The sequence below is a fragment of the Octodon degus genome, unplaced genomic scaffold (assembly GCF_000260255.1).
Source record: "Octodon degus isolate 3935 unplaced genomic scaffold, OctDeg1.0 scaffold00158, whole genome shotgun sequence".
Classification (NCBI taxonomy): domain Eukaryota; kingdom Metazoa; phylum Chordata; class Mammalia; order Rodentia; family Octodontidae; genus Octodon; species Octodon degus.
Window position 1 is genome coordinate 6,170,113 of NW_004524734.1, and position 13,268 is coordinate 6,183,380.

Below are 13,268 nucleotides of genomic sequence, written 5' to 3' on the forward strand. Positions count from 1 at the left end.
CGGAACCAGGGATTGAACTCAGGCTCTTGCACTTGCCGGGCAAGTGCTTATTCTACTGAGCCATCTCCCCAGCCCCTTCCCTCATTATTCTGATTAAAGTATTTATACTGATATCAACTTGGTTGGTATAATTTTAATGAATTCGTCTATACAACTTTTAGCAGTGGCCCTGAGTTTCATCAGGAATGCAAGCATCACTGATAATTTCTTAAAAGTGAAGTTTGGGGGTTACCCCAGGCCTCCAGAAACACTAGGGCAGCAGTGGCGGGCCTATGGCAACCGAAGGCTCTGCAAGGTGCCTCCCTGTTCTAAGATGACTCTCAACTCTCAGCAGTTTTAATGAACCCTTCAGGGGACTCTGAGGCACAATCAAGTTGGAGAGCTGGGGATTTATAAAAAATATATGGGGGTGATAATGTGGTCAGAGGATGAGGGTCACCAACCCTTTCTGAAAATGCTTTCCCTAACCCCTGCTCAGATTAAGTCATGAGTCAGTTCCTCCTTCACTTAATTGAGAAATTTCTTGAAAGAAAAATCTCCCTCCGTGCCCTGACCAATCAATCACTGCACAGTTCCTGGCCCAAGTTTTACAGCTCCTCAGCTACTATCTATTATGGAACTCTAGCTAAAAATCTGTTAAGTACCATTACTCCTTAAATGCTGGATTGAGCCCTGGTCTGGTTTACTTTGGCTGCATAGGGCATTTGACAGAGATCCCCACCCGCCAAGTCCAGCTAAGCCTGTCCACTGCACAGTTCCCTCTGTCTTTGCCTGGTCATAGTCTTCCTAAGCAAAGTTAGTTTTTCCCCATGCTTTGCTTTGGCCCTGCCTCAGAGCTGTCAATTTCATCTAGATGACAGGAAGCAAGGAAACAGATTTTGTAAAGATAGGCATAGAGGAAGATGAGAGGAAGGGGAAGTAAAAGGAACTGTGATGTGTTATTTGCCAACTGCCAGAAGAATGTAGGTATTATGTACTGCAAACACATACTAATTAAGAAAAAAAGTAAAAGGAAAGAACAACAACAAAAGATAATTCATTCAGATGTACAATGGAGGCTTCTCCTCACCCTCGATTTTTTTTTTTCACCCTAGCTTGAAAAAGTCTCCTAGATACAGCTCTAACTTACCTTCCGGGCTCTGCCCTGTTGCTTCCTGACATGTACTTATGTTCTTGCCAAGGAGAATATGTGTGTGCACTCCTGGACTATATCCATACGTTTCCACTTGTGCAGTAGCATGCACATCAGTCCTTCCTCCCGGGTTGCCCTGAGCTAGCACACCAGTCTCTGCTTACTGAAATTCTGCTCATCCTCTGAGAACCACTCAGATGAGATTTCTGAAATCCTCCTTCTCACTTGGCCCTTCCTACTTTCTCTACCTTGTAGTCCGTTACTTGGTATCTCATTTTCCCTCCTATATTATCAGCTCCTGTAAGGCAGGAACCAAGGCTTGTTTCTTGCTGCAATTTCTGCATAAGGCCTTATACAAGAAGACGTTCAATAAAGACTCACTGAAGTGGAACAACAAGCGCTCTGGCTGAATCACACTTGTTTCCCCCAGGAAATAAGGACATGAAAAGTATTTGGTTTTTGACAAAAACAGATGGGGGGAAAGTGCCACAAAAATGGAACAGCTTTTCTAAATTAAAAACTGAACACAAAATGAGTGAGATATGAACCCACAGGAAAGGAAACCAAGAACAGGGTCAGAAGCCGGCCCCTGAAATCATTCCTCTCCCACTTTATGTTTCCAGATTTCCTCAGTGGGTTTTTTCCTTCAACTTGTATTTATAAAACAAATGAAACACAATCTGGAGCTGTATTTGTCCACAAATAAATATCTCTTTTGCCAGAGGTATTGTTGGATATATCTAACCTACATAATTTATATAATCCTAAGATATCAGTGATAATTTGAAAATGTTAACCATCTTGTAGGTGTCTGAAATTGCTTAGGCTACATATATGCTTAAGTTTTAGGCCCAGGGTCATGAAAACAATGCACTCTAAAACCCGTTTATGAGTAGGCCTGTGTACATGTGGTAGAGTAAACACCCACTAGTTGGTTCACCTGGGGGTGACACAAGTGAGGCCAAAGGCAGAACTCTTTTTCAATATGAAACTAGTGTTATTTGAGGCCTCTTACCATGACATACTTCTGTGTACAACACTGGAATGAATGAACCAGATGGACTCAGTCTTCTGAGGAGGTCATTTCAGATTGAATAGTTTCCAATCCACATGGGAACATCCATCCCACATCGGAACAACCCCATTTTTTCACAAGTTGCTTCAACAAAATGTGAAGTGCAAGTGCTTTCTAGCAGGAGGCAAGCCACCAAGGGTCTTGCAAGCAAATGTTAGAGGCCATAGCCACTGCCAACTCAGTTCTACTCTAGGAAAGGCTCATGTAACTCAGGGGAGGAAGTGAGAGACAGGGGTGAATATATTTGTTATTTTTTCAACAATGTGCTTTTCTAAAAAGTTAAGTAACAACAACACTACTTTGTTAACTACAGGCTTACTCTAACATAATACATACTACTTACTGTCATACTAAAACAAGGTTTTGACTGTAGGTGAAACTATTGTTTCACATGAATGACTGGTATGCTAGCCCACCCTGCACTTCATAGAAAGTGAACACACAGTTTAATAATTTAAAAAGATAACTGGTTCACCTATCACTAATTTATAATTGAATATGCTTCCTTTTACATATATGGTAACAACTATAAATCTGTGATTTACAAAAGTCTGCATATAAATTTGGTTAAATAACCCAGTTCTCCCTGTTCCGCAAAAAAAAAAAAACAAAAAAAAAACAGTTCTGAGAATACAGTAAAACGTGTGTGTGTGTGTGTGTGTGTACAGAAGTTCAGAGAGTTTGGACCCTGAGAGAAGAAATAAGCAGAGAAAAGAGTACTGGGGTTGAACTCAGGGCCTTCACACTGAGCAACATCCCCACTCCTTTTTATTCATCTATATTTATTTTGTCTTATTTTTCTTTGGTGCTGGTAATTGAACTTTGGACTTCCTACTTGCCAGGCAGCCCCATAACATTTTAAATTTTGAGGCAAGGTCTACTACGTTACCCAGGCTGGACTTGAACTTGTCATCTTTCTGCCTCAGTCTTCCAGAGTGCTGTGATTACAGGCATGAGTGACCAGGCCTAAATTCAAGGTACGTTGAGGTGTAAGGTAAACCAGAGAACTCCAAACCCGATGGGGCTCGAGGGCTGCGAATCACGGGGGTGATAAGCGGACACTGCACTACTCACAGGGAGCAGAGCACGGGCAAAGTGGTGAAGTGATGACTGACAGAGAAAGCAATGCAGTGGGGAGAACCTGCACCACCTTAGCACTTACTGGTGCTTCTGAAATCGTCCGGGACATAGTAGGAGGGAAACACTGCTCTGCATCCTGTTCCCATTCCGATGAAGAATTTCTCAAGCAGCCCCTTGTGTACGTAGGCTCTCTTTTCCCCTCGCTATCTATATTCAAGCAGCTGAGAGTGATCCACACTGCTGCTGCTTTGCTACAAATCCCACAACATCTGCTAAGACAGGATCCTGGGCTGAGAGCTCCCAGAAACACAAAGGTGAGGGAGAAGCTGGCCGTGGCTTCTCTGTGCTCCAGCCCACACACAAGTGAGCACAGAGCAACAAGGAAAGCCAGGAGCCCAAAGAGTGGTCAATATGCTTGGGGAAGAGTGGGCCACCAAGGCCACCAAGGCTCGCTCATTCCCCTGAGTCCTGAGCAGTGATCTATACTTTGCCCTTGCTCTGCAATGAGGTGCTTGGAAAATGCACTTGCCAGGACACTGGACCATCTACTTAAGCAACTTTTATATATTTGGGCAAGAAGTGGCTCTTCCTTCAAAGTGGATAGACTCAAATGGAGAGCCTATTTGTGAAGTCCTGAGTTAAGTCCAAACTCCATAACTTAACTGGTAAAAACGAGGTGCTAGACGAACATTGTTATACAATTGAACAGTTAAAGTATTGGAAATAAATTACAAATTTATATTTCTGAAGTCATTAGGAAATGATAGAGGAAAAAAAAGCCTCTTGCCCTGATGCAAAACTAGAGAAAATACTTACTTCTGGAAAAATACAGAAGCGTTGATATTTTAATCTGAGGGGAAAATGTCCTCTTGCATATTATGTGGTCTTGGTAACCATTTAGAGAATGAAAATTTAATACTTTGCTTCTCTTTCAAAACTTAATTACCTGTCATCAATATCCTCTCTCTCTCTCCTAAACACCCACCACAGACTCAGTTCAGGAAAGAAAACTGGATTTCATTCTGGTCAGATGACAACAAATGGGTCTCATATTAAGTAATTTGAGCTATCTGACAGTAAACAGATTGTTATTCAAACACTTTTGTCATTGCCTATCAACCAAAAGAAATATCAAGTAGCAAAGTACACAAAGAAGAAAATACAAATTTCTTAGACAATAATTTCAAGTACCAACTTAAGAGCCATTATTACCTGAATATGGGATTTCAAGTATTCTGTTAATCAGAATGGTTTTTATAGCTGAGTCCTGACTCTGTATTTTTGAAATGACCTACAAATGCGAACACTAGTACTGAAGCTTCCCTCATTTCTTATTCCTCATTTCTAGCCATTAGAGCTGATCTTATTAGTCCAGAAAAGGGACTAAGGAGCCAAGAAAGGCCAATGGAGAACATTTTCTCTGACAGGAACATTTGGGGAAATAAGTACTAAGAAAATTAGAGCCAGGAGTGACCTAAAATTGTCAGTCTTGACAAGTATTCTTCAGTTTAACTAGGATAATGTCTTAGATCAAGACCTGAAAGTTAATAACTGTCACTGAAGACAGCAGCCCTCTCCTATAAGAAATATCATAGCTGAGGAGATAGCTCGGCAGAATAAGCACCTGCCTGGCAAGTGCAGGGTCCTGAGTTCAATCCTTTGTACCGTAAATAAATAAATAAATAGCGTCCCCATGTATAGTTCTTTAGGGCTGGCCAGATAGCTTAGCAGATTAAAACACTTGCTTAGGCAGACACAGGGACAGGGGTTTGATCCCTGGTGGGCCATGCTGGCCCTGCCCCCAAGGCACGCTGAGATGGCGATAGAGACTGGGCATGGTGGTGAGTGCCTATAATCCGAGTGCTTGGGAGGCTGAAAAACAGGAAGGATCACTTTGAGTGAGTCTGATCTGTATGATGAGACCCTGTAGACCCTGTACTAAATACATAAAAAAAGAAATATCTCACTGAATATTCTGAGCAATGTAGCAACAAATACCAAAGGTGCACTTCCAGAATCCTCAGTATTGAAATATCTGGATTTTCCTATGACTGTCCTTTCAGACCTAACCCCTGGAGAAGTGCTCCCTCTGGACAACTGGTAGCCCTCTACTCTACTTCTTTCTGCTGTCCTTCCTGAACCGTCTCTCTTTTTATTGGCTTATAAACTTTTTTTTTTTCAATTATTTAAACAGGTGCTTTATTAACAGGTGCTTGCAGTTTGTTGACTTTTTTTGAAAAAATCAAGTTGTAAACTTTTATTACAAATTAAAAATGAAGTTCTTAAAAATCTTAGCTTGACCAGACATGAAACAATTTAAAAACCTTTAAAGGTGTATTGAGAAAAACCAGGCTTTTTTAAAAAACACGTTTGTCATTACCAAAAAGAGACGTCTTTAGGTAAAAATAATAAAAACCCCATGCTGCATAGATAATGCAGATAGTTCTAGTTATCTGGTCAACGGGCAAAAAGCAAGCACTGAAGGTCTTCAGTTCCAATCTTTTGTTCATTTCTTATTGCTGGAATTTCCTATTTGTTTCTTTCTTGCTGGATGACTAAACCGGATGATGGTAGAGATGTCAAGCTGGCATTTACTCAGCCCCGCCCTGCTCAGCCTCGGGAGCCGAGGAACTCTCAGCTGGTGGATCGGCTGCTTTTGTCTCTTTGCCATCTTGTAGTTTAGGGTTTTCTGGGCATCTGCGTTGGTAACTGAAGTTGCGACGGTACCGAGGTTGAGGTGGCTCCTGACCTTGGGTCTCATCTCCTTGATTTTCCTCATCTTCTTCATTGCCATCCTCTCTAGGCTGTCTTTGGCGAGGACAGCCCCTGCAGAATCGTGGTCTATAACCTCGATACATATTCTGTCTCCCTTGTCTACCTTGTTCTCCTGCACCTGGCTGTCAGCATTCTCCATCACTTCTCCTTGCACAGGAGGTTGGAGTGCTGTGGCCGCCGCCCATCGGGTCTCACATGTAGTAAGGTGGGCACCTTCACCTGCGGCGGGGCCGGCGTGGCTGGGCCTGGCCTTCGGGAGCGTTCTCCGATCCCTCATTCTTTCCCCCACTCTCGCTATGCTGGTAATTCTGCTGGTAAGTGCGTGGAGGACCCTACCACGTGGATAGCGTCTATAATGGTTACGGTCTGCTGCGTATTTACTGCCTTGAACTGGAGCTCCACCAGGGCCTGTGACATTTGCTGCCTCGCACCCTTTTCTCCTTCAACAACATAAAAATCCACAGTCTCTCCATCTCCTACACTGCGAAGGTCCTTCCTGGGGCTATTCTTCTTTATGGCAGTCTGGTGTACAAATACATCTTCCTTGGTGTCATTCCTGTTGATGAAGCCATATCCATTTCTTACATTAAACCATTTTACTGTTCCCAAAACCTTCGTTGTGATGATGCTTTTGTCCCTGCCGGTAGGCGCCACCAGGGCCCCGCTCCCTGCCCTGCTGCCCGTGGTGCAGGGCTTGGTGTCAGCAGCGCTGAGGGGGGCGGCGGGCAGCGGCTGGGTCTCGGCCTCGCTGCTCACAGTCACGGTGATGGTGACCGGCTGCGCTGTGGCCGCTGCGGCTCCTCCCGGTGTGTGATGGCAACTAGGCCTGCGGCGGCAGTGGGCTGCTCAGGGCTCTCTGGGGTCCGCTCTCTGCTCCTGCTACAGATCGAACTCTATAAACTATTAATAGCCACTCAAGAAAAGACATACAAGAAAAGTTGGAATTTTTTTGGTTTGGAATTTAAAGCCCAATCTACTTTTCAAATGTGTTTCCCTTTGATAGGATTCTCTTTCCTATAAATGACACTTTAGTGTCAGATCAACCAAGCAGTCCAGCAGCCTTTTCCTTTCTGCTTCCTCTTCTCTTGCCTTTCTCACACAATCCACACACAAAATGTCTTTTCCCCACCTCTGTGCTTCTTCATAATTCTCTCTAAATCCAAGATCTCACTTAAGATACTCAACAATACCCTCTGTTTCTAATTTTTTTTTCAGCATTAGATATGAAAAACATTATTTGGCAGAAAAATCTAACAAGACATTGAGACGATACAGCCCAATCCTTAATCTTATATGGAAATCATCTCCTACTTGTCCTTTTACTTTTATTTCCTCTATAGTTAATGGAATAAATAGATAATAAGCTCTTGAAAGTTAAAATCTCCCACTAATTATTTTTATATATCCTATAATAAATATGCCAATAAGTGTTTTTAGGTTAATAAACCTGATTTCTTCAACTGCATCAAACATGAGTAGACGTAGCCTTTTAAGTGGTCAGAAAAAAAGCACAGTGCTTTAACAGCCCAATAAAAATCGCAACAGGATAAAATACTGTTGTAGATCACCAGGTGATGGTGGGAGATGCTGCCGATCCTCAGCACGGCCGCAATCTTCAGACAGAAGACTCTCAAAGGGCAGAAGCGCAAGGATGAGTCAGTGTCACTTTTGTAAGTCTCTGAATTTTTTAAAAAATCTGACAGCATAGTGGCCTTGTTGCTTGTTTGGAGGGTCATTTTGGTTTTGGCTGCCTCAAAATGAGACCCATGCTACTTCTTGAAGCTGGCCTAGCATAAATCATTTCCTTTAATTTGGGGAACTGTTTCATCTGCATACGTCATGTAACTCACAGGCTCTCAATATGCTTTCCAACAAAGTCATAGCACACCGGATTATTTTCTATGTACCCTTCCTAGAGAAGCATCTGTAGATCAGATCACAGACAAAATAGGCAAATTTTAGTTTTTAATGTTATGAAAACAACTTCAGGTTTATGGGCAGTAAAGTGGAGCACACCGCTATGAGGTATTTTTATATATTAAAATGTCAGCCTTCAAAATAGTAACACTGTAAATGACTCTAATGTGAATTTAAGAGTCACACTAGTACATGCTTCAAAGCAAGAGATAACTCATCACAAACAAAACTTAAGACACGCACAATATCTTCAACTGAATTATATTTAATTGGCGAGACTCATAGTTACTGTGAGTGCAGCCTGGCAAATATGAGAAAGGAGACGTAAAATTCCTACCTTGTGTCTGTTTCTTGTTCACTGCGTTATCCGCTTTATGTCGTTTCTAAAGTTTGAAAGCAAAAAGAACAACGGTGAAAGAGTGAATGGGATCCACAAAAGTGTCCCTAACAAAAGGGGATTTCTTTCAGTTCATGTTTCTCAGGGTGCTTAATCCTTGTCCATCAGGTACTCAGTGCGTGTGCACTGTGAGGAAGCTGCGACAGGAAGCATGCAGGAATGTGAAACCAGGAAGCGACTTCTTCACACACTCCCGGTCTGTTCCTCAGCAGCATCTCACATCAGCGCATGGGTAAGACAGGAAGGTTAACGTGCCAGACTGTGTGAACGGAAAGGCTGACTGAGTCTTTTTGCTTAAATAACTCACTTAAAAAAGAAGATTGCCCAAGAGAATTATCAATGACAACTTCTACTTCATAATGGTGTTAAAATATTTTTTAGCTTCTTATGAAACTAATTATCTAATTAAGCTAAATGCCTCACCTATAATTTAATGATAGGCGGGTCTGTCAATGATGAAGGCCGAACACTTCAACCATTTTCTTACAGCCTCTTCTCTACCCTACTCCCCAGGGACCCCTCCACCACTGAATCACAACACCCCACTCTCATTTCTCCCCAAAGCACCTACAAAACTAAATGTTGAATAGGTGAGTTGGTCTAAATCTAGAAGGGAGACTTGGAAGATACAGAAGCCAGGGTCTTATAGCAGGAGTAAGATAAAGAAACAGAAGGGCAGAGGAAAGATGGGAATTTGAGTGGCCTCTAGAGTTCAACTACAGACTTTCCATGGCTTCTGTCTAAACTTACAGCACTGAGAATAACACATCAGACTCTGGTAACCATACACAAAAATGTGGACAGTAATAGTTCTTTGCTCAACAATCCTATCATATAAAGTTCAAGATCATGCCTGACTATAACGTAAGTTGATGCAAATGTAAACCAAATGAATTCTTAGGTTTTCTACTTCATGGAAACCATGGTTTTTAGAATCTGAGTATATCTATGAAAACATTCTCCAAGGGCAAAGTGAAGAGTGGCAGTTAGCACTGTTCCGAGTTACAGCAATACCCAAGGGGAGTGGATAATAGCTGGCAGCAGGAATGCGGTTCATGCAAATGATCCGCCCCTAGAAGGCACAGAATGCAAACCATAGCATCCAAATCGCCTCTGTGTAAGAACCGTTGAAAATAATTCTAACCACATCCACATGCACAAGCACACTATGGTTCTTTCTCAGTATACAATATTCATGAACAAATGTGTTTTGATGTAGACTTTGTAATGTGCATATTATTGCTTCCAAAAGGAGGACTTGCTAAAAAATAATCTTAAGTAATTTTAAAAATTCTGTTAAATTTATAGCCTCAGAAGAAAACATTTTATGATTGTAAAACTCCAAAACTCTCTCGTACTCTCTCTCTCTCTTTTCTTTCTTTGTTAAGAAAAATTGTGAGGAAATTAGAAAGTAACTCAAATAAATTTTGATCCAAAATAATAGTATTCATATATTCAAGTAGGCACACATTTCAGAGGCACAAATATTCCAAGAATAATGCAAGTCTACAACAAGTGATGGTCAGAGTTTTACCTGAGACAAAAGCTAATCCATGAAACATTTCATTTCAAACAGGAAATTTAATCTTAGTGTAACTTAAAACTATCTCAAACTTTGCTTTCCATCTCACAGAGTTCTTACACAGGAATATCTCTTTCACCAACTGTCCCTCCACAGAATACATTAGGTTACCTGTCCAAAAGTCAGTATGCCTTTAGTACACTGAAAAGAAAGTTTGTGCTAATATTGTTTGGACAAGATATCCTGCCTAGATCTTGTAGTCTGAATAATGACTACCAAGACAATACGCAATGTATTAATTATTGAAACTCTCCTACTAACCTGTTTTGAAACTGTTTTGTTATTTTTTCTCTTTAAAATAAAAAAGACCAAAAAAAAAGTATGTTAGATATACATAAGGATCCAGTTAGATGCTAATCTTACACATACAAAAAGAAAGCATGCATTTTTTTGTGTTACAAACAGATATTATTCCCCCTAAAACTAACAGTTGAGAAAAAAGTTGCTATTCTCCAAGCTCAAATACCTGCGCTGTCTTATAATAAAAATACTGTGAAAGACATATACTAAACTCCATTTAAGGGTGAAGAAGCTGAGGCTTAGCACAGCCATACAACCTGTCTCAGAGTGATGGAACTGGATTCCTCACTGTGGAAACACTTTCCTCCCTAGGCATTTCCTACCACATCATTGCCTGCATTTTCTGCTGTGCCTTGGGCCTAACTAGTCTCCTCAGTCCCCGTGTTGTATGGTGAGGAGATTCCTTAAGACTTACTCTCTGGCCATCCTCACCTCTCTTCTACATTGTCTGTGACACCAGCCAAGAGGCTCATCTGAACTCCACATGGTTATATCCCACTGCCTCCTTGACCTCCTTCCCTGGCAGTCACAAACACACATTAGACTGTGTCCAGAAGGCAACCTGTGACCTTAACACCCAAGACTTAGTCCTTGGCTCGGACACAGAGCCACATACCACTTATTGTCACAAGCCAAGAATCTGAGAGTTGTCCTTGCACCTTCTTCTTCCTCTCCCTCTTCCACAGTTAATGTTTATTAAGCATTAGGTGCCAGGCCTTGCTAGTACTCCTGAGGGCACACCAATGAGCAGGAGCCCACACCCTTGCTCTCATGCAGCTTATGTTCAAGTGGCTGGAGGCCAAATATGAGCTGAGTGAAGAGGGTAGGTAGCAGGTGGCAAGAGTTGTCAACTGCACTCTCAGCTTTAAATCAAATGTCTTTCCCTACTTTTCACCACTTCTGCATATCACTTAGTCTATTATATCTTCATTTTATATCAATGTCTAGATTATTTTCCTAATTTATTTTCTGCTGCTTAGCCAAAAGGATCTTTGAATGATGACAATATAGTCAACATTTATTTCTTAGTTAGTATACACTAGGCACTGTTTTAAGGACTTCAAGTGTATTATTTAACTCACATCACAGCCCAGAATAATTTCTATCTCTTCTACTGGACTGTAAGACTCACGAAGCCCACTTTTACTCACGAGCACATTCCCAGTATTTGGTCACTGGCATACTGTAGCCTTTGGACAAGTATCCACTTAACAGTGAATGAAGTTCATTAGTGTTTAACCAGTTTATAGCAAAGAAGGAATGTTTTTACTCACAACTATCAATTTCACAAGCAACTTTGACCTTTACTGTAATAATTTGCTTTTAGCATGACACACTTTTTTTTTTTTTTTTTTTTTTTGTGGAACCAGGGATTGAACTCAGGCCCTTGTGCTTGCCGGGGAAGCATTTATTCCACTGAGCCATCTCCCCGGCCCCTAGCTTTTTTTTTTTTTTTTTTTAAGTGTTCACCAGTTTAGAGCATGTTCAAGTAAGTATACATATCATTTGTTACTTACACATAAAAATATGGGAGACTGTAGTATGTTAGGCTATCAAAAGCATCAAGAGTTTATATTCACTTGTTGCATATATCTTCACTATCTCACCAGTGGACAACTATGTTTTTTTTTTAAATGACATTCCTTAATAGTACATGAAGGAAGGTTTACTAGACTGTAAGGTCTGTCATATTCACTGAGGGACAAGGGGCAGTATTCAGTCTTTTACTTCTGAGGACATTTAGACAACACCCTCCATTTTCTATGTCACTGGTTCTAATATTAGGCCATAAACAGATATAACAGGTAACATTTATGACTAAAATAAACAAGAAATGACATCTCCATTCCCTTGACTCCTGATCCAACAACCACCAAGATGCCACACAGCAGAACTTTGATTCATGTGCACCACTGAGGGATCACATAGAACAGAGGAACTACCTGTCTCCAACCTCAAGATCTGCAGTCTTTTTGATTTAGTGAAAAATAGACCTACCTAGTAAGCCACTGACAAATGGACCATGATTACTGCCATAGCAAACCATTAGTGTATTCTAGTGTACACCCTAGTGAGCGCCTGCCACCTAAGCAGTGCTCTAAGTATTTCCATTGACTAGCTACACAAATTATGTATTCATTATAATTTCTGATAGGTAACTCTGTCCACCTATCTAAACTATTGCTTTTTTCTCTTTTCTAGAGAGTAACATTTCAAACTTTCTATCACTTTATAGTTTGATATAAACTTGTTAACTCTTAGAGACTTTTTTTCTTGTATTTTTAGTACAGGGTCTACAGGGTCTCACTACACAGATTGGACTCGTAGTAATCCTTCTGTTTTCAGCCTCCCAAGCACTGGGATTACAGGCATGCACTATAAAGCCCAGTCTCTTAGAGATGATTTCTGGTTAAGAATTTAACACTGATTTCAGTGGAAAGAAAATTCACCTGACATTATTACTTCACAATACTATTATTACACCCTCCAATGACTTTGTGATTATAGTTTGTTTTCTTTCTTTCTTTCTTTTTCTTTTTCTTTCTTTCTTTCTTTTTTTTTTTTTTTTTTTTTGGTAGTATCAGGGATTGAACTCAGGACCCTTCATTTGCCAGGAAAGCACTTATTCTACTGAGCTATCTCCCCGACCCCTATAGTTTTTTTTTCTAACAGTACTCAATTATTATATTATGCCTATCAGATTTCTGTTTTAAAAGATCCTGGATATAATTTCATTATGTATTTTCAAAGATAGGCCTCCTTCAAACCATAGAGTGCATATAGCTTTACAAGAGAATCACATGTGCACACACAGAGAGAGAGAGAGAGAGAGAGAGAGAGAGAGAGAGAGACAGACAGACAGACAGACAGACAGAGACAGAGACAGAGACAGAGACAGAGACAGAGACAGAGACAGATAGGCAGTTTGGAAGCATATTTATAAAGCAGGGATCCAAACCAGACTCCCCAACTTGAACTCTAACAGCCCAAGTTGCTTGCTGCATGCCCT

General features: G+C 40.9%; 1 protein-coding gene across 4 annotated transcripts in view; it reads right to left on the minus strand.

Annotated features, from left to right (window-relative positions):
- The window catches only part of Atp8a1 (ATPase phospholipid transporting 8A1), a 230,926-nt gene that overhangs the window by 182,475 nt on the left and 35,183 nt on the right, over positions 1–13,268 (minus strand). For all 4 annotated transcript variants that reach the window (XM_004642662.3, XM_023702739.1, XM_004642660.3 and 1 more), the window contains exon 5: positions 8,317–8,362. In XM_004642662.3, coding sequence (XP_004642719.1) covers positions 8,317–8,362 — 46 coding nt within the window. The remainder of the gene's footprint in view (positions 1–8,316; positions 8,363–13,268) is intronic.